The 24058-nt window shown below is 40.3% G+C and overlaps 1 protein-coding gene across 4 annotated transcripts in view; it reads right to left on the bottom strand.

Moving 5' to 3' along the window:
- The window catches only part of AFF2 (ALF transcription elongation factor 2), a 332807-nt gene that overhangs the window by 120845 nt on the left and 187904 nt on the right, over positions 1-24058 (bottom strand). For all 4 annotated transcript variants that reach the window (XM_059859354.1, XM_059859352.1, XM_059859355.1 and 1 more), the window contains exons 5-7: positions 12455-12541; positions 9464-9500; positions 9160-9211 (exon numbers count right to left, since the gene is read on the bottom strand). In XM_059859354.1, coding sequence (XP_059715337.1) covers positions 9160-9211; positions 9464-9500; positions 12455-12541 — 176 coding nt within the window. The remainder of the gene's footprint in view (positions 1-9159; positions 9212-9463; positions 9501-12454; positions 12542-24058) is intronic.

The following is a 24058-nucleotide window of genomic DNA, read 5'->3' as shown; positions in this document are numbered from 1 at the left end:
CTACTCCAGAAATGGGGGGTTTGTTAATACAATATTGCATTATTTGTTAAGATAATATAATGCATTATTTGAATGCAACCTGCACTTGCTTAATGCTTATCTGCCTTGATAATGGACACTATTAGTGATAAACATTTCTCTAAACTATGCAAGGAACACTACAAACCCCATTCAGCAAAATTTTGTGTTTGTAAACATCCCCAACATTTCCTCTGATCCTATCATTCTAAACTACACCAAACATAACAATTCCAGTACTTGAGAAGTACAGTCTTAAGAAAACCAAAGGCAGTATCTTTCCATGCCTTCTACTTGAATTTAGACTCCAAACATGGCCTTGGGATTTGGACACTAAGCTTTGGCCAAACAATGTCTTCCACAATTTTAGCCATAGCTGTTAAATTTGCACCTAGCTCTAGATGGTACTAGTCTGATTCCACAGCAGTTACCTAACTCTACAGAACAGCTAATCCAATTCAACTCCATTTTTCCATTAAGAAACATCCTTTTTCTGATATATAAAACCTGTATTTTATGGTTTTTTTTTTTTTTTTTTTTTTTTTTTTTTTGTTCTGTTTTGTTTTTGTCAGCAATCCCTACCAGGACTCTAGAAAGATATGCCTGGCTGCTGCTAGGATGCAGCATTCCTCTGTGTGATGGGGGCTTGTTCTGCTCCTTTGTGACCTTGGGAAGGTGAGCAGGGCCCCCAGAGCATCCTCAGGGCCCTGGGGAGAGTGAGGAAAGCCACAGGTTTACAGGAGATTGTGCTGCAAACTGATCTGCAGGATTGTTTGATTTTGGGATGAGGGGTATTCCTGGATAAAGGGAAAAAGAGCAGGAAATCCTTGAGGTGACCCTCAGCACCTTCTCCCTCCAGCCTACTGCTGCATTCTGCTCTCCATGGGGAAAAAAAACAACTTAACCTCTTTTAGCAGTGAAGGACTTGCACTATTATCTCCCTCTGACTGTTGCATTGATTAGATTGGAAAATGAGTAACTTTTATCACACTTGATCTGAAATAGCACCATCTAGCTTATGTTTATCCCTTTCCATCTACAGAACAGATAATTGCATGGATCCTTGGAGTCAGAGGAGACACTGTGATGTCTCTTTTGATCCCTTGTGTCAGGTTAAAGAGAAGAAAATAGAAAGTTAACCTGTGATTTAACACTGGCCACTGTCTGGCTCCTGCTGCCAGTCTGGTCTGGGGGGTTCAGACCTTTGCAAGTGCATGTCTGGCTCCCTTCTCACCATGCAGGTTCTCTTGCTGCCACCTCAAATGTCACAGTCTGCTGGATTCAGCAGCATGAGCTCTGAATTGCAAGAGATTTTTGCCTAAAAAAAAAAATCAAGTCACAATTTTTTGGGGGTTTTGCTTGTTTGTTTGGTTTTTGCCTTTCATTTCTCTCTTCCTTTCTTTTTTTTTTTCTTTTTGGTATAGGGAAAGGCAGATTATTTCAATTAAGAGCCTGTCACTGACATTTGTAAGCAACCTTTCTTCAGTTCAGTGCAGCAGTTGCAGTTTTAAGTTTCTCCCTGCTTCTGTCAGGATCTAATTTTCAAGGCCCGTTGCCATGGCAGCAAGTTGGAATTTTAATCCAGTACTAAAGGTCAAGACAGGTCACCAGTTTCAGTTCCTCTTCAATCTCCCCATAAGGAGCCACAAAAAGAAGCTGAGATAAAGGTCTGACCTAACAAAAAATTCCAGTCTAGCACACAGCCAGACTTGAAGCTCTGTGATTTGAATGGGCTTCCGAATTTGTCTGGAGCTATTGAAATTCATGCTAAATCAAATATGGGCAGCACTGATTCACATTCCTCTCTCTGCAAAAAAGCATATCTATGTCCTTAAAACACAGTTGTGTGCATCTAAGTAAGCAGGGACACCCAAAAAGCAAATACTTGGTAGAGTCTAACAGGTAAATAGCTGTGAAAGCAATCCCCTCATTACTGCAGGCATTTACTGCTTCTGCAGGCTCAGATGAGCCTGACAGCTGCACTTACATCTTCCCTGACAATATGAGGTGGATGAATCAACATCTTTCTTTCAAAACCTGTAAGGATCTTTTTGTGAAGCATTTTGAATAAACAAGACTTTCCAGTAAGGGACAATTTCATTAAAGCTAAATCACTTCCTCCTGTGTTTCTACAAGATGGATATTAATTAAAGGATTGGTTTGTACCTACTGAAGCAAGGCTATAGACATCTCCCTCCTCCTCCTGGGCTACATTTTCTTGGAAAGCTGCATTTGCAGCATTAGGAAGGTCTCAAAACGAATTTTCTGAGATGTACGGACACAAGTGAGCGAAGCAGCTCTTCCTCTGGGAATTTAAAGCAATAATTAGCCCAGCAGTGGGCAATATTTTCCTTTTTTGTCATTTGAGAGGATGTATTTGTAAGGTACAACTATTCTGAATCTGTGGCTCCAAGGGCTGTCCAAGACAGAGCATAATGCAGTGAGCGTGGCCTTGCCCCGTGGGGTGTTGTGAGAACTTCACTTCATAAAAAATAAGCCTTCTGGCCAGAAAATTGATAGGCTTTGGAGTCCTGCTGAGCCCTCTGCCCAAAGGATAATGGTAGCAATAGAAGTTCCTCTGGATAGAGACTGTGAAGCTGAGAAAAATGTGGTGGATTATTGGGGTTGTCAGAGGGATTCAGAGGAAAGATGCAAAGGATTAGGTTGGTATATTAGGAAAAGTGGCTGTTAGTCTTACCTAGGGTATTTAGGACACAAATTGGGAGTTTCAAGACCACTCTGGTATTATGAATGCCAAGCTTCCTGGCAAAATCCATTCTTCTCTCAAACTTACCACCCATTTCCGATTCTGACTATTTTGCAGCATGGTGCAGATGAATCTGGGTGACAATTTTCTCTGTCTCAGGCTACTGAAGTCTAAGCCATGACAGGAAGAATGAAAGGGACTGGAGCAAAGGGCATCAGGAAGAAAAAAGCCAGAGAGAAAAATGGCTTGGCTCTGGACCAGAAATTTACTGACAGGTCAGAGTTAAGACAAAGGGAACATGGTGAGGTCCAAATTATGGGAGCCAGAAAGCCAAGCAAGAAGTTAATTTGTATGTCTTTTATCAGCAAGTATGGGTCACAAAACAAATGGGTGGGAAAGGGACAGAGTGTGGTGGCTTCCTCTGCTCTATCCTGATTTAAATTTTCGGATTTACTGAGTGCATTTGTTTTTCAAAATGAATGTTTGAAGTTGCACTGAAGTTCGGAAGTGACTCCATCCCACAGAAATGTAAATTGGGAGGTCAGTTTGAGACTGGCCTGAAGCCATAAAGGCACAACATATGCTGCTGCCTGTGAAAAAGCTCTTTAAATACAGGGAAACCTGCGGCAGATTTGCAGTCTAACCACTTTCCAAAATGGGAAATGATATGTAGCAGACAGGGAAATACATCAGGAATCCAAACATGTTACTGTGTGTCGTTTACCTATCTCTATTAATGCTGACATTTCAGTGGTCGCAGTTCAGTGACTGCATGCACTTGGCACTGACACAGGAGTGCATCCTGCTTGAGAACAAAGTATTTCAACTGCTACTCGTTAGTTAGGGCAAATAAATGTTGAATTTTTAATGGGGGGTTATACAGTATCAGAAGAAATTCAAATGGTTCAGTGCTCACTTGAGTCACAATCAGCAAAGCTGGCAAGAATGCAGTTGGTTGCTTGATTCAGGCAGCCTTAAAGGCAGTGAGCCTCTGATAGGCAAGAAAAAATATTAAAAATTGATCAGCAAAATATCACAGAATTAATTTAGTTCGGTTCCCACAATTTTTTTAACTGATTTATAAACATGTCAGGAGAAAGAGATCATGGAAAAGAATGTATTAGGAAATAACTTTATTTTGACAGGGAGGTTAAACTGTATGTGAGCCAGCTAAATAATGAAAACAAATTAAAAGCCTAATTTAGAAATTATTTTGAATTATGGGCTTATCTTCAGAGATGAAGGGCTTTTAATTATGACACTGGATTTTCACGTTTTTCACATCAGCTGAAATATTTTGCAAGTTTGCTTCTATAGGCAACTGTCCATAGGAAACACTTGTATATTTCATTCCAAATTACTTTGTACTTTGCTCAAAAGGCAAAGCCTGCAGCAGTGAGGAACAAAGCAACAGTCTGGACTGATTATCATTGCTTCAAACCCAAGAATTTACAAGGGAAAAAGATTCAAAGAAAACTTCTAGCTTACAAAACAAAACAGTAAATATGAAAGATGAGTGACATTTCTCAAAAGAGACCCTTCTATTTTCATCTGCTGTTTGTCCCTTTAATACAGTGCACTGGAGCTCTCTAAAGATTAATGGAGTTCCAATTACATGCCACCGTTGTTTCACTTATCATAATTTGTACATGGCAGTGAGAGGCCCTGGTAGTCTTGACTTTCCCAGTTTACCCAGAGGGAATATCTTTGGAACTTCCTCCTTCTAACAAACAGGCAGCGCTCAGTGCAATGATTCGGGCTGGCCACGCGAAGGTCGGCTGTGACAAAAAGCTGGCTGTCACCACTGAGGGCTCAACTGGTGCTCTCACGCTTTGTTATGGTCAGCTAAAAACTGTAATTAGAAATAGGAACATTTCAGCTTCTCCTGTGTATTACACCTGGGCTGCATTGTGACTGCAACACTGATAGAGAGCTGATACACAAATAGAAACCTGCTTCCTATGCCAGCTGGAGATGAATTTTACATTTTTGGTTCCTGGTACATTTTTGGAAATTATGCATGAACATGGAATGAATCCCTTTTTTTTCTGTTGTTGTTTTTTTTAAACTGATTTCTTTCCAGGTTAAGAATTCATCAGTGCTTCTTGATTTGAATGTTCTGAATAGTTCTGAATAACAACATTACTTGTTGTTGCAATATCCAATACTTGGTGTAAAATCCTCTTGATGTCTGATTACTCTCCAGAAGGACCTCATGCTGATTCATTTCAAACCGTGAATTACCTTTAATTCATAGCTTGCACATGCTGCCAAATTTTGTTTTCTATGTTCCCAGGTGGCTGTCCCTGACACAGAGGAGATCTTCCAAAAAGCCATTAGATTCTTATGAAAAGTATTTAGATGTCGAGAAGCACATTTCCATTTTCAAACACACTTCCATCAAGTATTATGATAATATTTGGGATTAGGAAAGTACTGGAATTTATTTGAATTTTTTGGAACTGTGAAGTGAAATCCTGGCCCAACTGAAAGCTCTGCTGAACACACTTAGGAAAATCCTTGCTGAAATATCACAAAAAGATTTTCAGCTGCTTGCTTTAGTTTTAAGCTCACTGTATTTAGCTGCTCTCTACTCCACTCACAGGTTGTGTATCATTAAATATGATGGATAACAAAAACTCCATAAAGATAAAACAAGTTGGTTTTGTCTGATCTATAAAAATTTGCTGCCCTAAGTTTTTAATGGTTTCCGGTAGTTCACCGAGCCCATGAGAAGGGCCTTTTAATACTGTATTAATACAGTAAGTATAGGAAGTAATTTTATGACAGGGAAAGAATACCATTATGATTACATTCTTCTTTTTAGCTAGGCTTTTATGGAAACTACCCAAGACTACTCTGCAGTATGATTTCAAAACACAGGATGTGCTTGATTAAAAAGGTTCTGGGTAGTTTCCAACTGGACAAAGGCCAAATGCTAACAACCAAAACAGAACAAAAGGACTGGATGTTTGAGGATGACATACTTGCAATGGCAATTATATAACAGAAACCCAAGTCATGAGCTGAGGCCGTCCCCTCAAATTCATGGAAGCTGACAGAAAATCCTTTGCAGTGCAATTGGTTGCACCTTATCTGTTCCTATTTACTCTGCTTCACAATAAACTAATCAGAGCAGACTGGCTGAAAACTGACCACACAATGCCCAGCGGAGATTTGCAGTGAATTTGAAATTACAAAAAGGGAAACCAAGTACACAGTTTTACATAGCCTGATTTCAGCTGTAAAAATTCACCACAGTACACACACATGCATGCACATCAGTGTTGAAAATTTAATTTTCAAGATTTTTGAGTGCAACTTAGGAGCTGAGGTTAGTTACAAGTCCATGTTCTCATGTGCATACATGCAGAATTTCAAAAAAATCCTAACTACTCTATCTTCTATTTTACCCACTGCACTGGGGATTGGGTTTATTCAGAATGTGGATGTAACAAAGTATACTGAAACATTATAAAAAGGATGAAATTTGCATTTCAGGAAGCTCTACTTGGACAAGAAGCCGTGCATCTTGCATCCCTCTACAACAGCAACACATTGGTAAATTAATCCACCTTGCAGTCATTTTTCCCCCGGAAGTGTGCACCTGAGAGGTTATCTTGCAAAAATCATACATCCCTTTGGTCTGATCTTCTATGATCCCAATGTCCCTACACCTGAACCCTGCAATGACACACAGGCAGCTTGGCTGCCGGAGCAGGATGCAGCATCATGAAGGCAAGGTATCTCTGTGCTGCATTCACCCCTCAAGTAGTCATGGTAGAACTCAGCAGTGTGGGGAATGCAAGCACATTATTACCAACTCCTTTGGATCTCTAACAAAGCCAATGGAATCTACAGGACTGTCACTAGGACCAGTGTAAATGGAAAAGATAATTTAAGTTTCACTTAAATTGCACATGAACTTAAAAACGTTGGGTAACAGCTAGAAACATATCCAGGTTAAAGAGACTCTAACAAAGCATACAGAAGAACAGAGTCAAATTCAGCCGGATTTGATCAAACTGAAATATGATGACAGATCCTATTGACAAACTATGTAACTGGTGGGGGATAGAGTTCTGAAGTCAGTAAGACCACAGTGTGTGGCTGAGACTGTAGCAACAGATGTTACTGGGGATAAGCTGGACTGTCATTTTACTCATACACTGCAATATCCCCCAAACCAAATCCTCCTTTTTACAACTGCAATCTGATAAACACTCTATCATTAAAATACACAATGACTGCAGGAGCTGCCTACCTCTCAGGGTTTGTTTGGACTGCACTATCCAGCTCTTCTGGATACCATTACCTCTTTCTGTCCCACTCCTGCTTTAATTTCATTATGTGCTCAAGTACTGCAATTCCCCATGAAGGTGGTGGTAACTGCACACACAGATCTAAAGAAACACATTGGCCTCGTAATACCAAGCCTCACAGTGGACTGCCTTCTAACCTCCCAAAGCCCTGTGGAAATTCTTAGAAGCTGCCTTAACAATTTTTCTGCAGTAAAAGAGAAAAAGTGATAGTAATGGGTTAGCTGATCTTCATTTGGAAGCTAAAAATAAAAGTAGCTTTATTGCAGCTCTGATCTCTCATGTGTAAAATCTATCACCCACCGTAAGAAGGCAGTTCATTGCAGCAGAAATCTGATTGATAGTACTGGAACTTTAGATCAAGCAGCAGAACAGAGAACAACTGGTTCATAAAATGTACTCAGTGTCTTCGGGTTTTATATCAGGCTTCCTATAGAGAGCTTTGGTCCCATTAAATGCACTATATACCACTGAGCTCTGAAGCACTGTTCTTTTGAAATTCGGCTTATAACTATAAACCATGATTGACAAGTCTATTACTGTTGGTTACAAACTATTGAAATATTGTATTTTATGGTACACTCACTAAAATATTTTTCACAGTGGAATCCAAATACATTTGCTTTTAGAGAAAAAATAATTTTAAGATGCAATAATTTTTTTCCCTTTTTTTTTTACTATGGAATGTGCTTGATGCTAGATTTGGATCCCTTCGATGTTCTGAAACATGAATGCACCCATCCTGTTACCAAGAACTATGGATACAGTCGGCTAGAGTCTTCACAAAAAACCAAGTCATTACTGGAAGCCAAAAAAGCAAAGGGCAAAAATTAATTTGTTACTAAGTTTAATAAATAAATGCTATTCATGCAAATTAATCTAAATACCATTGGCATTCCTATCCATTTCTCATTTAATCTGAAAAAAACCTATTTCATTTTAAAATTTGATCATTCGCTCAGCCACAGTTTTGTAAAGGTTTACTCAACCAACTGTATTTGAATGAACACTTCCATGACTTGAGTTTATGAGTAAAGGACTGGACTTCAGAGCCTGCTGAGTGCATCAACGGATTCAGCACCCACATCTACACTAGCCCTGTACCTCCCACACAGTTACAGACACACCACTGAACTCCAACAAGCCCTTTTGTGTGCACAAACTTGCACTAAGAATCAGTATATTTAAATTCATTTTTAAAACTTGACTAGATATCTCCACATTGATTTTTCTTCCCCTATAGGGATTTTTAAAATTGTATCTTTAGTAGATTAAGGGCAACCACTAGAATAATTTTGAAGTAATTTTAAATGAACATATTGTATTTACACAACTGTCAGTTAAGCTAGTGTAGTTCTGCATTCAGTACTTTGGAACACTTAACACTAAAAAACCCAGCAGCTCTGAACTGAAATCAGACCCATACATTTTCATAGGTATAAAACAATACCCTACTGTTCAGAGTTGCTATTTTGCTCCTGTTTGCAAATTAGAGAACCTGGGATAAGAGTGAAAAAGAATTCATTCTCCACTCACTGCTATACTACTGCAGCCTTACACCAGAGAAGCACCAAAGAAAAATGGTTTAACACAATGGAGAATTAGCTCTTTCACAATTTTCAACTGTCATATTTATAGATCATCTGTGATTTTCAGCTGTTTCAAAGTGTATGAAACTCAAGACCAGCTTTTCAACACCAGCTAGCAGAATCATTCTGTATGATGTCTTTTACTCTCACTGTATGAATGTAAAAATTCCTGCATCATCTGTTCATTGGGTTGCATTTTCTATTGTAAGAGGCTTAGTATCTGATGAGAGAAGCATAAAAGTGATTTAATTTTGGCAAGCTGTAGAACTAAAATCAGCATTATTTCTGCTTAATAAACTCATCTTTCACACATACCTCTGTTAGCTAATGCTTAAAAAGAAGAAACAGTAATAAGCACTGGAAACATAAAACTGGTTTATGGCTAATTTTTAAGGACTACAGAGAACACCTGAACACCAGGACAAGATTATGAGCAGAGCTAGGTTTTAGTTACCTTTGGAGAAATAAGCTCATGCTTTATGATAAATTTAAAATGAGATTTAAAGCTGGAAATAATAATACTTACGACTTTTGTGGCACTGACTTAGTTGCAACTTTCCCTGCTGGATCACTCCACTCTGCAAACAAAGGAAACACATTTTCAAATGTCAAAAGATTACTGTAGAATTAAAATGCACCCAAAGCTGTCAGCCCATCTAATTATACTTGGTTTCACAACATGCCACAATGCATAACATGTAATAAAAAATGGAACTGATCTGCTTTAGCACCACAGAAATTAATTTTTTAGCCTTTGTTTTAATGACTTTTAGCAGACAAAAAAAAAATACCCAACCCTGACTGTTAGGACCAGGATGATAAAGACCTACTTTGTACATTGTATCCTGAGGTCAGATGTTGGGAGTCCTACAAAGAAGAACACACAAAATGTCAGCATTAGTTAAATAAGATGAAGAAGGTAAGATACATCTTGGCTTGCTAGATTAAGGGCCCTGGCATCATACCAACAGGGAAGGAGATGGCACAGGGAGGGGATCACAGCATTGTTAAGGCAGCACCAGTGACATTAGTTTAAAAAAAGCATTAACTGTGGAGACAGAGCACCACTGAGGGACCCTTCAGAGCTCAGGCAAGAGCATGTCCTCAGCTGCTGTAAATCTCCACCCCCCTTTATGGAGACACCACACAGATTTACACCCGCAGCAGCCCAAGCCTTCCCCAGGCTTGGCCATGGACGTGTGCAGGAGCCGTGCAGGATGTACAATTCAGAACACAGCATGAATGCAGCTATGCATTAAACTCAGTGCCATTGCCTTTCTGTTGTTTGATCTCACTGCCTGGAACTACAGTAACCTTTTATTGGTAGTCACTGTTTTTATTTGGACTGTGACACACGGGATTTGATAAAGACATGGGAAGTAGATCTTCACCTGATGGAAACTGGTCCAAATCCAATGAAATCAATGGAAGTACAACAACTTAAAACCAGCAAAGAGTCTGGCTTGCAACACTGAGCATGCTAATGCCAGGATTCGTGTTGGTTCACAATAACTAAGCTGTTCCTTTAATGTCACAGTGTTTTCTGGCTTAGTTTTTCTCTAGGCTCTGTAGTCCAAGTGATTGTCATCAGCTTTCCTTCCAAGCTGAGTTTGATCAGTTGAAATTAAGGTGTTATTTACAACCTCATCCTACAGCCAGGCACTACTTTGCTGGAAGTGTTAGTTCTGTAGGATGTTGAAGTCATTAAAGCCCTCACTGAACTTCCTCTTAGGGCATTATTAGTTCCCAATATTATATTGTGCTGTCAGTCAGTCCCTTGTGAAGTAAATAATGCCCTAAGAGTAAACATGGCACTTTAAATTTGAATGTCAAAGGGATAAATTGTTTTGATAAGCTCCACCTCTTTTATCACACTTTTAAAATGTATGTTTCTCATGAGAATACCTTTATTTTAATAGCTAAATTGAAAACTTCTAACAGTGCCTGTCTCTGGTTTATATGGCCCCACAACCTAGCCATATTATGTCCTAGATGCATAATTTGGCCAGCCATAATTGATTTAAAGTGATGTTCTGAAGAGACACTTCTGCTGTATTTTTTAAAGTAAGACTAGCAAACATTAAAACATTTATGTGCTTGCCTATTTCCTGCAATGCTAGCTCAAAAAAATCTAATTTATATTTTGTTTTGAAGTGATATGGTCAAGAATGTTAGGATCAACATTTAATGTGCCCAGAAATTACCTTTGATGTGGATCTTAAAAGTTCAAAGCCAAACTGATAGAAACAGAAAAGCAAACCCAAAGTTTTAGCTTCTCTGAACCTCTGCTTATACTGCTACCAATGGAGATAGTGTCAGTCTGCAGGACTCAAACCAGTTTCTCTAGGGCTCATCAAAAACAGAACACTAAATTAAGAGATAGTACAAATGTACCAGCTTCCAGCAGGTAAAACCCTGTATTCACACAGGTTCCCCTTAAAGGGTTCAACTGACTTTTACCCAATTTGCAATGAGGATTATGCTCTTGTAATTATGAGCCTACAAGAAAGATGGAGAGGGGTTTTCTATGAACACATGCCGTGACAGGACAAGGGGAAATGTCTTCAGACTGAGAGTAGGTTTAAATGAGATACTAGGAAAAACAGCTGTGGGGGTGGTGAGGCATTGGAACAGGTTCTCCAGAAAAGCTGTGGATGCCCCATCCCTGGAAGTGTTCATGGCCAGGCTGGATGTGGCTCTGAGGAACCTGGCCTGCTGCCCAAGGCAGGGAACGACATGAAGCCAGATAATCTTTAAGGTCCCTTCCCACCCAGGCCAGTCTGTGATTCAATGACTTCAGATGCTTCACATTGCAGCAGGAAAGTGCAGTGACAGTGGCAGTGCTAGGGCAGTAACAATCACATTCCATTAAAACAAGACATTCTGGGCACTGGCTTTGGTTTTGTTTAAGAAGCCACAGACATTGCTAATTTAATTTCTTTCCAACTAAGTATGGTGACTATATTTCAGACAGGGGAAATCAGTAAGAGCAAAATCACATTCCAGCTTCTAAATCAGGACATGACTGCTTGAACTAAAATGTTCAACAGTACCAGTTTAATAAGCTATTTTTCAAGATCCTGCCATTGGAAAGAAACTTTTATGTAGCTCCATGACAGAATGGTATAAATTTCCCACCCTGGGGAAGTTCTCTTCTTCCCCAAACATCATCAGCTCAGGCTTTCAAGTCCCAGCACGAGATACCTCTGGCAGAACCTGTCCCAGGTATGAATGAGCCTGATCTCCAGCAGTGCTACTGGAATCACAGCCAGAAGGCAATAATGCAATGTGGGCCAAGGGCATCTTCAGGTCATACAATTTAGCAATGCAGTGTGGATTACATGAACTCGAGGCACTCTCTAGGATGCTGTGCCTAGACTCTGTGCCTCCCTCTGGGGTGTGGCACAGACAGATGCCACCATGCTCTTCACATGGTGACCTTTTCAGTTATCATAACTCAATTATGCAGCCAAAACCTCACCATGCAATCAATCAGTAAGTGAGAAAAAAATGTCAATTTCAAACCTTTTCATTGCCCAAATCATAATGGAAGAAAAGCAAACAAAATATATTTTACTTGACATAGAAAAACTCCCATAACAACAGAGAAAAAAAAGCTCACTTTGCTTCCACTGGGTCTTCTGCAGCTTTAAATAAGCAGTTCTACTAGTAGCAACAGTCTGATTGGGAATTTCCAAATAAAAATAGTATCAGAATTTTTTTTAAGTGGGACCAATTACAAAAATAAACTCTCCAGCAAAGAGCACTCAACAGAACAGAGCAGAATGCTAATCAGGTCACTGGTAACAGCCCTCTTGTACCTTGCTTGGGATAGAAAACTTGGTCTGCTCAGCCTTGCCCGGAGTGTGAATAGCAGTGAGAGGAGGAGGCCAGGAATGGGTCATCTCCTGGGGAAAAAAGAAAAAGATTAGAAAACAAATTCATGTACATAGAGAAGAAAGAGAGCTAAAAATGGTCCCATCTGCTCCACTGAGCCTGGAGATGCAATTGCTCAAGGAATCCACCCCACCACCTCACACCCTTGGGTCACAGATGAACACCTAAACAACCTCACAGGCAGGACTTCTCAGAATGAGAGTGAGGACAGGTTGTACTCTTGAAAATTGTGACCATCCATGTCTTTATCAGAGAGCAACTGGCTCCAGATGCTATTACACACTGGTCAAACCCAGGGCTAGTGACAAGTAAGCTTAAAACCAGGCCAGTTTCTGTAGGTAACATGACAGCCACTCAAATGAACCACAAATAAAAACATAACATAACGCTATTGATTAAGAAAATAGAGGTGGTGTAAAAAGGGCAGTGTGATGGGTGAATTTTGGCTAAACTCATGCCCTGGGTGGCTACAGCTGACACTAATTATAGCTCACTGAAGACAGAGCCAGCAAGTTTCAGACCTACAGCTGTCCCTCCCAAATTAGGTGTCACACAGGGGGTTAGGAGGAAGGAAAATTCTGCACCATGGTCCTCAGTCAGTGGGACAGGCAGACATAGACACTTCTTTGGGCAGCTGGGCCAGGCTGCACTCCTGAAAGAACTTCTGGGTTTCTGCTGTGGAGCCCAGGACCAGTTTTCACTAGACAAACCCAAACGGTGGCAATGAGGTGGAAAGGAGCAATTGCTGAATGGCTCAGCCCTCCTGGTGTGAGAGGCTGTGGCAGCTCAGTGCCACCACAGGAAGAGCACCATTAAATGGCACTGATTGTCTGACCTCTGCACAGGGGAAGGCAGAAAACGATTTCAGCATCCTCTGAACTTTTCTGTGAGATAATATAATGCAAATCCTGCCTGCCTTGGCCAAAGCCTATGCCATGGAGGTTGCTTTGTGGCAAATCTCTTCATAGCAAAATGATGAAACAGAGAATGTATCACATAATTAAAAGAGGGCCAGGCATTCTGACTGAAGCAGAAATGAAGAATATTCTAGAACTACAATTATAGGCTTGACCTCAGTCTCTTCCTGCCCACACAGAAAATGCACAGAAAGCCTGGGATTCATGGGGAGGTGAAGCCAGCAAACATTTCAGAATATTGCCTGTCAAAACACATGTAGTATCCACTGCCTACCTACTTGGCAGGCTGAAGTGTAAGCAAACCTAGTCATCTCCCTATTAGGGGACATGTGAATATAAAACAGTGGGAAAAGGAGCCTGCTATTATTTGAGGAAATTCAATTACAAGGTAAGAAATTCTGCCTCCATCAATGTTAGGACTATCCAATCTCTGTGTTTACAGAGTGATCTCATGAACACCAAAACCTCTTACAAAGGTAGAACCTAGCTACATGGAAGCATTTCACTTCAATTCTCACTGCAATGAAAATTATTGATTATGAAAAAATTGCAGATAGGATCACAAATGCATAACACAAACATTTAAAGCTCACATAAACATATAAACCAACACTGTGTGTAGAAGGAGGGAGAAAGTATTTATTTAGCTAAAGAAACATACCTACATCTACCTACAGACAGGGGCCAGGGCACTGCTGACCAAAGAACCTTGAGCAGTGGTAAAGAAAGTTTTGAGTTCACTCATCTGAAAAATGTCACTTCAACGTGTCTGGGCAGCAACCCCACACCAGGCACCCCACAGCTGCACGTTCCAGTCACACAGAGCTGAGCTACAGAAGGACATGCACAAATGGCACTGCACTGCTGTCAGTGAAGGGTCAAAATCCCAGCCCCACGCCCTGCAGGGATGTGACTGCTTAGCTCGCTCCTGCTCCATTCCTTAGGCACAGACAGGTTACTCTGGAGCATCAGGAGAAAAGATGTCATTTGCTCAATCATCCACATGACTGCACCATTCTTCCTTGTGCCCCAATTTCTTCTGGAGGTCCCTCATCTTTAAGTACTTGCTAAACTCTATTTTGTTCAGCTTGTGAAATCTGATATATTCACCTTCTAATATGTTAAAACTATAAAGAGCCACACAGATGGTGTGTGTTGTGTATACATCCATTAAGATGTGTCTGTAACCACCTCAGTTTGTAAATACCTGGGAAAATAGACAGGGAATTAAATTCACGTTTTTTTCCAGGAAAAGTTAAAACACTTTAATCAATCCAAATTTGGAAGTATTTAGAAATTCCTGGAAGTAAAAATAATAAAAGCAAACATATGAAACACTTTAAAGAGGAATTTAATGGAAACAAAGTAATCCCACAAAATTGAGTTAGGATTTATTTTCACATGGTTTGGACTTAAAATAATTCCAAAATCATGTTAACTGTTGGAGTGGGTAGATGACTGCTATAGAAGCATGCATTTTTTTTACAGACCTGAAGATTAAATGAGAAAGTAAACCTGCACTGTTTCTTGGCTTAAAAGTCACTGTGGTCCTCTGATGTAGTAACATCAAGCATCCTCCTTTCTGAAAATTATTTAAAGATTGTTTTAATTGACTCCATGTGTTTTATTTATTAGAGCTAGACATGCTTGTCTCTTCAGCTAAGTCTGGTTTTTTTTGGCTATAAAGCCCTCAGGTAAGTAACTAAGAAGACACATGCAGACACGATCTAATGAGTCACCCAACACACAAATACCCCAAGCAAACCTTCCAAGGGATGCAGAGGTACAAGGCTAAATAATGATTTAAATGGAAGGAGAGGACTGGGGAAGGATTTAAACTTTTAAGTTTTTAAGGAAGAGGTCAGAGAGAGAGAACTGAGTACAGGGGATACGGGGCAGATGGTAAATAGCTTTACAAAACCAGTCCCTAAAATTAATAGCCGCCTTCAAGATTTATTTCCTGTCTCTGTATTTCATTTTTCCATCATTTCCTTCTTGTTCAAAAGAAAGTGTGCCGTGTTTTTAAGTACAGATAAAAGCACTGAGCCGGGCTCTGAGAGGCCATTATGGAAAAAAAGAAGCAGGATTGTGTACTCTGCGTTCCTACTGAGGCAGCTTCCCTTCCTAGTGTGCTCTGAACTGCTTAGCCTGATCTAATTTGAAGTCTCCCAAGATACAGGGCTCAGGCTACTTCCCTTGGGAGAACTGAGGGGAGACATGAGAACAGCCATTAATTACAGAAAGAGCTGTTCCTAAAGGAGAGAATAATCTGTTCTCCAGCTTTATGGAGGATATGAACTTCAACTGCAGCCAGAAAAACTCCAGTTAGAGGTAAGAGAAAGCTCTTTAATGGTAAGGATCCTGCAGCACTGAAACAGATTGCTCAGAGGGCTCCACGGACTCCATCTGTGGCAGAACATGCCTAAGAGCAGATAAGCACACATCAGTCAGGCATGGCTTAGGCAGAATTGATTCCTGCACTGGGACAGGGATCTGTAGGAGATGATGAGATTCCTAAGACCCTTCCCAGCTCTTTTTCTTCTGTAGTTTTGATAGCTCACAACTGGTTTGGCCAAGCCCTACCCTCGCTGCTTCTCTTGTGGATACCTCTGCAAAAAGGCAGAAAAACAGAGCAATAATCCCATTTTTTTTTCTCCTGTGGCCACAAAGGCAGTCTCAGGACCAACCTTCCCACATCATTAGAGGGCAGCCAGTGGAACAGGAGGAGCAGCCCAACACACATCACTAGCAATAAATTCAGTCTGAGGCCACTGCTGCTAAAGGGACCTTACCCATGATATTCTCTGTCAAATGACCCTCTCTTTTAAATCTTTGCTAACTTTTAAATCTTAGCTAAATCTCCTGCTTTAAACTTCCACCAATTTTTGGAGACACAGCATGTTAAAGTTGCACTCAGAAAAAAACCCAAAACAACATGAAGAATAGATGTTCTAAGGTTATTACAAACTTGATGTTACAGCTGGTGCTAAGCATCCTACTGCCTTGATTGAATAAAGATAGGAATAAAGACAGCCAAGTGATTTACCATTTATTAAAGACTCTATTAATGATTTATTAATGTTTTATTAACTATTTATCAATGCAACCTTAGTAAAAAGCCTTGTCTTGTTTCACAGCATCTTTCTGGTTCCTGCATTTGTACAAAACTGATCAAACTCTCTCTGGTAGGAAGCCAGTAATGCATGAGGGGCAGCCACTTCCCGTGTGAGATGCACACTGAATTAAAAACCATCTCAGCCTGTTTCAACTTTGGGGGAAAGGCTAAGGAAAGAATGGATAGATAGATATTTATACATGGAAATGACAAGCAAATGGCACTAAAGCCTAAAGGAACACAAAGACAATAAACCTATGGGTTGTTTTGTATTCATATTCCTTATAAAGGAATGGATAATTTGAAGAAGCAGTTGGAACTACCATGACCAGTAATCTGGCCTGCTTTATACTGGGTCAAAAGCTTCCTTAGGAAGGGATTTTGATACATTTTTGGCATTGACATGAATGTGATAGATAAATTCATTCATATACATTGATTATGATGTTCCAGCATTTAAAAAAAATCTCATCATCAAAGGGATACCACACCTTTTTCCCTGTAAGAGGAAAAAAAAACCCTAAAAGACTTTGGTGATGGCCTCCAAAGAAAGCTATTTTTCCTGCTATGAATGTTGAAGCTGAAAACCTTTTACTCATGCAATTGTTTTAGCAAATTTATTACGAGTGGCTAGTACCCAGCACATATATTTTGAGGAACAATGTGGTGGCATCTACAATTATGTCTTTGTCATACTACAATTTATCTTGTTACTGTCCCAAAAACTGCTTGAAAGACAATTGGAAATATAGTGCATACATGCCTGAGTTTGTTATTGAGAAACTAGAGTTGATTCTTCAAAAAGCAATCATTTTTCTGACCACAGCCTAAACCACAGTGTTCACCTGTGGGTTTTATCAATGATGACTAATAAGTTCCCTTTGCCAGCTAGGGAATAGGATGCATTCCATATCATTCAATGGTAAATTATTATTTCTTTCCATTTTAACAAGAAGGGGACAGACAAAAATTACATTCTGTGAAAATGAATATAGAAATTGCTTTAGAAGCCAATTGTGGTTGACTATAAATTTTACACATATGTTTTCCTTTCCTACTTTGTTAGCATTTGGAAATCCACAAAGAAATATGGGTATTTTCTTTTTCTGTTGAGTTTCTCAGTACTCTATGACTCCTGTATACCTCAAACTTTTCAATATATTTTCCTCATACTGTAGCTTTTATAGCTAATAACACTCATATTCTTTGCTTAGAGCATTTACAAGACAATAAAAAAAAAAGGTAAATCATGATTGATGCACTTACTGCTCTAACCAATCTCGTGTGTGTGAAGAAAAACAAGGCTCCATTACAGTGAGAAGGTATCTCAGCTCAAGAGGCTGTTTCAGGGGGAGCGTAATGAAGCCACACCACTTGAACCCACACTGGATTCAATTTCACAAGTCTGCCACAGTCCCAAGGAAAGCACAGCCTGTAAAAGTGTGTGTGCCCTGCCCAAGGATGCAGCTCCCTGGCCCCAAATGTCCATGCTGTGCATACAGGAGTTTGCCCCTGAGGCTCCTCTAACAGGGTGAATGCCTTTCTCCAAGGTGGATCAGGATAATTTTCTTCAGGGTCCACCTCAGGAAGATTATATGGTCAAAAACTGGCCTGACTGTATGACATTGCCTAGGACAATCAATCCTGCAGTTCAATACCAAGCAGGTTTTGTGCCCTTCAGCACCTTCTCATGTGTTCTTAGCATTTTTAGGAGCATGCAGCACAATCCCCTATGGACCCACTACAAAGCACCATTATGATGAGCTGCACAGAGCCAGAGAACTGTATCCTCCCTCCTGCCAGGCTTAGACTCCCAGTATGAATAAAGTGCATGTAGGACATGGGGAGTTCACAGAATACAACTGGCAGAAAAAATCACATAATGTAGAAAATGAAGCAGGACCTAATAGCAAGCCCACAGGACATCTTTCATGACAAGTTTTATGTGATGAGAGAATTAAGAGTTCAGTGGAAAATGGGGATGTTGGAACTCAAGAAGTCAAAGGCAGGTACACCCAGCATGTGTGACAGCCTCTCTGACCACCACGTCTTTGTCTTCCACCATTGTCTGAGCTTCCAGCCAAAGCCCAGGACACGAGCAGGAGCCAGTGCTGTCTTTGGGGTGAGCCCTGAGCTTCCAAAGGGTGCAGGAATAATGACACTGACTGGACTGGTAACTCTGCTTCCCAGCCAGGACAGGCAGGAGGAATCTAGCCAGCTGCAGGAATGTGGGTTTGTTCAGGACAGGCCATAGTGGTGGTGTGCAAGGAGAGGATGATCAGAGTTTTGCCAGGCACACAGGAGATGCTGGGCCACAGGAGGTGTTTCTGTTTCTCTATAACTGCTCCTCTGCACAGACCTACTGATGGGTCAGGAACATCAACAGTCAGGATGGGGCAGACTTGAGGTCCTGCTCCTCTGGGGTGCCACAGACAGTGTTTGGTGTGTGTCTTTCACAGAGCACTTCAGGAACACCACGGCAGTCATGAGGGCAACATGCTGATCCTCCATACTTACAAATTCTCAGCTGTGCTGAGACATTTTCTGTTTAGTATATTCAGGTACCTGCAGGCACGTGTACCAAACCAGGTCCAGGAAGGCAGGCATCCTGCAGCTGTCACTCCTGGTAACTGGACTAATGGCTTTGCTGCCCAGTACACAGAGCCAGAGCCCTGCTGTGGACAGCATGGCCAGTGCAATGCCTCCTGCTCTTGGCAGCTTCTCAACCCCACTGAGATGCATATCCCACTGATTTTATTTATTCAAAATAATACTTGCTGGTAACCATCCCCAGGGATGGCACATCTTATTGTCACAAGGGCCCCACGAAGTAGGAAGTATGTATTGAACTGTTAAATACAACATAACATCCTGGCACTACGAGAGTATAGTATAAACAAAGGCACAATAAGTCATAAAAAGCTAATTCTTTCAAAAGTTACTAATACCAACATATAATTTCATCTCTGCAATTTAAAAAACATTGGCAAAAAACCCATTCTCCAAGCAAATAAGCAACTGTGTTTTGAAACTATTCACTGCTGGCACTTGTTTAAGGGAATCTGGTAATTTGTTCCATCCATCCTCAGCTTCACAAGCAAGAAAGCATGTCTTGAATTGCCTGTTTTCTTCTCTGAAACTTAGGGTTCACACCAAGAGGAGAGCAGAGCTATAATTTACACTTACAAAACAAGACTACTCCTACCCTGAGGCACTCCACTGTGTGCATTTATACAATACATTACATCATCTCCTTTACATTGCCAGATGTAATCAGTTCATGGGTTTTTTCATACAAGTACAATAGGGTGTTATATAGTTACAGGACAAGACCTTATCAATGGAATTTATTATAAAATGCATTAAATTTCTGAAGCAACTTACGGCAGCATAGTGAAAAAATAAAATCTCCAAAGTCAATATCAAAAACCACAAAACCTTTTGTTCTGTAAGCTTAGAAACTGTGTAAGTTGTATATCACGCAATAATTTTCAGACCCATGTAACCAGATTAAAACTTACATCCTGACAATATGATGAAATTGAGTCCAAAAATCATGAGGAATTTGAAAGCTTTAACTTGTGCCAGAAAATACCAGCTTTGGCCTGAAAACAGGAGCATTAATTACCTGAAACAGCATATAGGGCAAATTAAGAAACCAAGTTAGGCAACTCATTTAAATTTAAAGCCCAATTCTTTTGTTTAAGCCATGATTTGCTTTCATTAAAATTGGACTCTGAGTTGTTACTCATCAAATACAAAGAAATGAAGCTACCACACACTGCTGTACAATACACACTGAAATCCTTATAAAAGCTGTTTCTTTGCCTTCCAAACCAAGACTCTGCCAGATCTCATTCTGCTTACCACACAAGCAGTGTTGCAGCAGGGTTTTCCTGCAGGGGTGTGCCAGGGTAGCATTTGTTTTTGATGCTGTTCTTACACAGTCTCATCACCTCCCCTGTAATGCTGTTAAACCAGCAGTCTGAGGCTGAAGTGAACACCTAGAAGAGCTGAAACCTGCCCTTACAAAGCTGTCTTTTTCCACCATTCCTTTTCCTTCTCTATGTGATGCTCTCCCTGCCACGTGTCTCAGTTGAGAACTTGCTTCTCCCTTCATGCATGAAGAATACACTTTTCCCTGTGAAGCATGGTTATCTTCCCAGTGCCTACTTCAGGGACTGTGAATGCTCTGCAGGGCACAAACCGTCTCATTTTTTGTCTTATGCAATGCCTAGGGCAGGGGTAAAACTTCTGAATATTGTCTGAAAATTTGGAATAGAGATTATGGGCTGAAAAATCCAATGGATGCCTCCAAAATGCATGGATAACACAGGCACAGCTTGATCAGTATTCAGCAAGCCCTGGATATACAAAGCCTGATGACTGGTTCCTCTAATTTTGTCACCTTGGTTCCTTTTGTAAAGTTAAAAAGCTTAGCAGTCTGCCAAACAATACACTATGGGTCCTCATCTGCAACACAGAGGTGGAGTCCTTGCTGCCTCTCATGCTCAACCCTTTAATTCCATTCTCTTACAGAAAGACCTAACCAGACACCTGAAACCCTCTCATGCAACCTGGCATTTATTATAGTAATTTTAGCCTTTAGAAAAGAACAAACATTTCACTCTGAATTTCCTTTTCCTCACTTGCACCTTGAAGCAGGTCTGTTCCTGCATCTGTGTGTCCTGTAAATCATGCCAACACTCCCCTTTGATCCACTCCTGCTAAGCTAACAGGTGTAGAAAAAATGGATGTATGCTATAGAAGATGTTTTGATACAACATATACTTTTTTTGGCATGTCAGCCTTATCCAAATAAGCCAGCTTAAACAGTAAAGAAAACTGAAGCCAAAACATGCTGAGGTCTTTTTTGATCTCCTTTAAGGTATGGAGGCTTCAGAGTATTTCTGGTAGACAGGTTCCCACTGTTGCATACATTTGATTCCTCACTTCCCAGCATGTTCTTTCTTACAAAGCTAGTTGGAGGCTGGAAATGTTAAGTGCTTGGGACTGCCACTAAGACATACGACAGCTGAGGATGCCTGGTCCCACACAGAGCAGTCCCAGTGTCTGAAATCAGTGTGTTCTGACTGTGCACCAGATTGATAGAGCCTCCTGTGTCTGCATTTTTAAAAACTTCTGACAGCAAACTACATTGAAGCAAACTAACTCCTAAAAACAGGGCTGAAAAAGGGCAAAGTCCATAACCTTCCTGTCTCAAAGCACTACACTACTTCTTTTCCCACAGGAAAATCAATGAATAGGACACAAAAGGCCCAGCACTGAAATGCTGTAAATTCAGTGCTCCAGCATTTAAACATCGGATCTCTACATTACTAGACGATGACATGTACTGTCTTTTTTGCTTCTAGATGGCCCAAAAGGAATAGCAAACTGTTCATTAGTAATAGTTTATCAGGGATTGTGTGAGCAATTTGGAACAAACTTGGAGCAAGCCCAAGAAAAGACCACCCAGCAGACCCATGGCTGCCTAGTTAGCTCCAAGCAGAGCGAGCAAGCCACAGCTCCAGCTGGTGTCAAACACTGACTACTACCAGCTACCAAACAAAGATCAACTGGAGTAAACATGTCAAAGGATGGTGGGGGATTTTTTGGGGTTTTTTTTTTGGTTGGTTTTATTTTTTTAAGTACAAAGTGCAATGTATTATTTTGTTCAAGAACTACCAAAAGGAGTTGTTGATCTCACTTTGCTGGAGACAAACAAAGGCTAGATGCAATAACATGCCATTCTTTTTGAAGGGTAACTTGTGTTGTAAGTGCAAGATGCTAGAAAATGACAATGCTGCTGCAAAGTAGACAGAATGATACATTTAGTCAAATTCCCAGTCTAAGCCTTTTCAAAAACACAAGCAGTTAGTGCAACATTCCTTAGGGTTCCTGTATCCTTTCAAACATGATCGCTTTCTTGTAGTTTACACATAACATATTAAGAAAAATGGTAATGAGGAGATCATGACAACCTCTTTTAAAAGAAACAATGACTCAATTGCCAAGGAAAAAAAAAGGAGTGATAACTATTTTCATGGAAAGAAGCCTCCAGTGAACGCCTCACTGTTGAAACTACGTTCTTTGTTTTTGTCTGAACTCAGGAATGACAAGGGGCTGCTCTTCAAACAAATTCTGAGCACCAGTTTTCATTTGATTGGTACATTACTTTTTCAGATAACTGGCAGTTCAGACCTCTTGTTGAAAAGATTAGGGACTCAAGAGGCTGGAAATGATAAAATACTGGAATAAGTGGGAAGGGATTAATTGGCTTGATTAAAAAAAAAAAAAGTCACTACTGGGAATGTGCCTACAAACCAAACATGAAGTGTTTTTATCCTAAGGCTCAGAAGAGCATTTTTAAAGGTTACTGTACCTTGGTGTACACAACATTTTCTTTAGTAGGATATACTCATGGCAAAGAAATTAATGGACTACAAAGCCCAGTGGGGCTTTTAGCACTCAGTGCTTGTGCAAATAAATGCCATCAGAAGATCTCAAAGCATCCCTCACAAAAGATCAGTACCTGCCATTTTCTAGCTTGTCTCCAGAGGTGACATTTGGCCCACCCTTTAAACCCCTCCATCAACCCACAGCAAACACAATGAATACAACTCTGCCCATTTCTTCCTGTTAACCACCCGTGCCAGTCTGCTATGCCCTTGTGGGTTCACGTTGCTCCTGTTTCACCCTGCAAAGTACCAGCAGGTATTTCCACCTCCCCAACAATATTTGCTTACACATTGAACAGAAACTTTGGAACAGAGAAAACATTTAAACAAGAGCTGTAGAGTGTTGATAACAGGTTTCTAATGACAGCCACACCAGAGCCCTGTCCCCAGGAGCTCTGTTAGGCCATGCAGGGACACTTTGAGCAGGTAGAATACACAGGGCATGCAGAACCTTGAAAAAACAGATCAGGGCACTTGGGTCAGACCTTCAGATTCTTGTTTGGAGATAGCTTTTCTCTCCTGCCTCTGAACAATGGTCAACAAACACCTCAAGGCCCTGAAGAAATCAAATCATCTTCATTCTAATGCTAGAACCTGACATTTTCTTCAGCTGACTTCTGCAAGGCTGGGTGCCTGTGTGACTGCTTTTAAATCAAAAAGAAATGTGAGAAATTCATTAAGGGAAAAAAAAAATACAAAATCCATTCTGGTCAGATTTTCCAGTTATCCAAAAAAAATTGTTACACCCTTGACAAATCAATGTGGCAGGATGTAGTGGCTAATTAAACAAATGTGACAATTTTACTGTGACAATTTGAAAACACTTAAAGATGCCACCTATCCACAGCGTGCATTCTTCTCAAATGTATATTAAAACCCATGTCGTTTAATAAGAAACTGAAAGGAACTTACATATTCAATAAAAACACAATTACAAGCATAATTTGAAATGTACAGCTAAAATAGATTTGAAGTTCATAAGGTTTCTCAGAACATTAAATTCAATGACACGCCTTCTTAAAAGAAATGCTAGAA

The sequence above is a fragment of the Haemorhous mexicanus genome, chromosome 14 (genome assembly GCF_027477595.1).
Source record: "Haemorhous mexicanus isolate bHaeMex1 chromosome 14, bHaeMex1.pri, whole genome shotgun sequence".
Taxonomy (NCBI): Eukaryota; Metazoa; Chordata; class Aves; order Passeriformes; family Fringillidae; genus Haemorhous; species Haemorhous mexicanus.
Note: the sequence above shows the minus strand (reverse complement) of the source record. Positions and strands in the feature narration are given on the sequence as shown.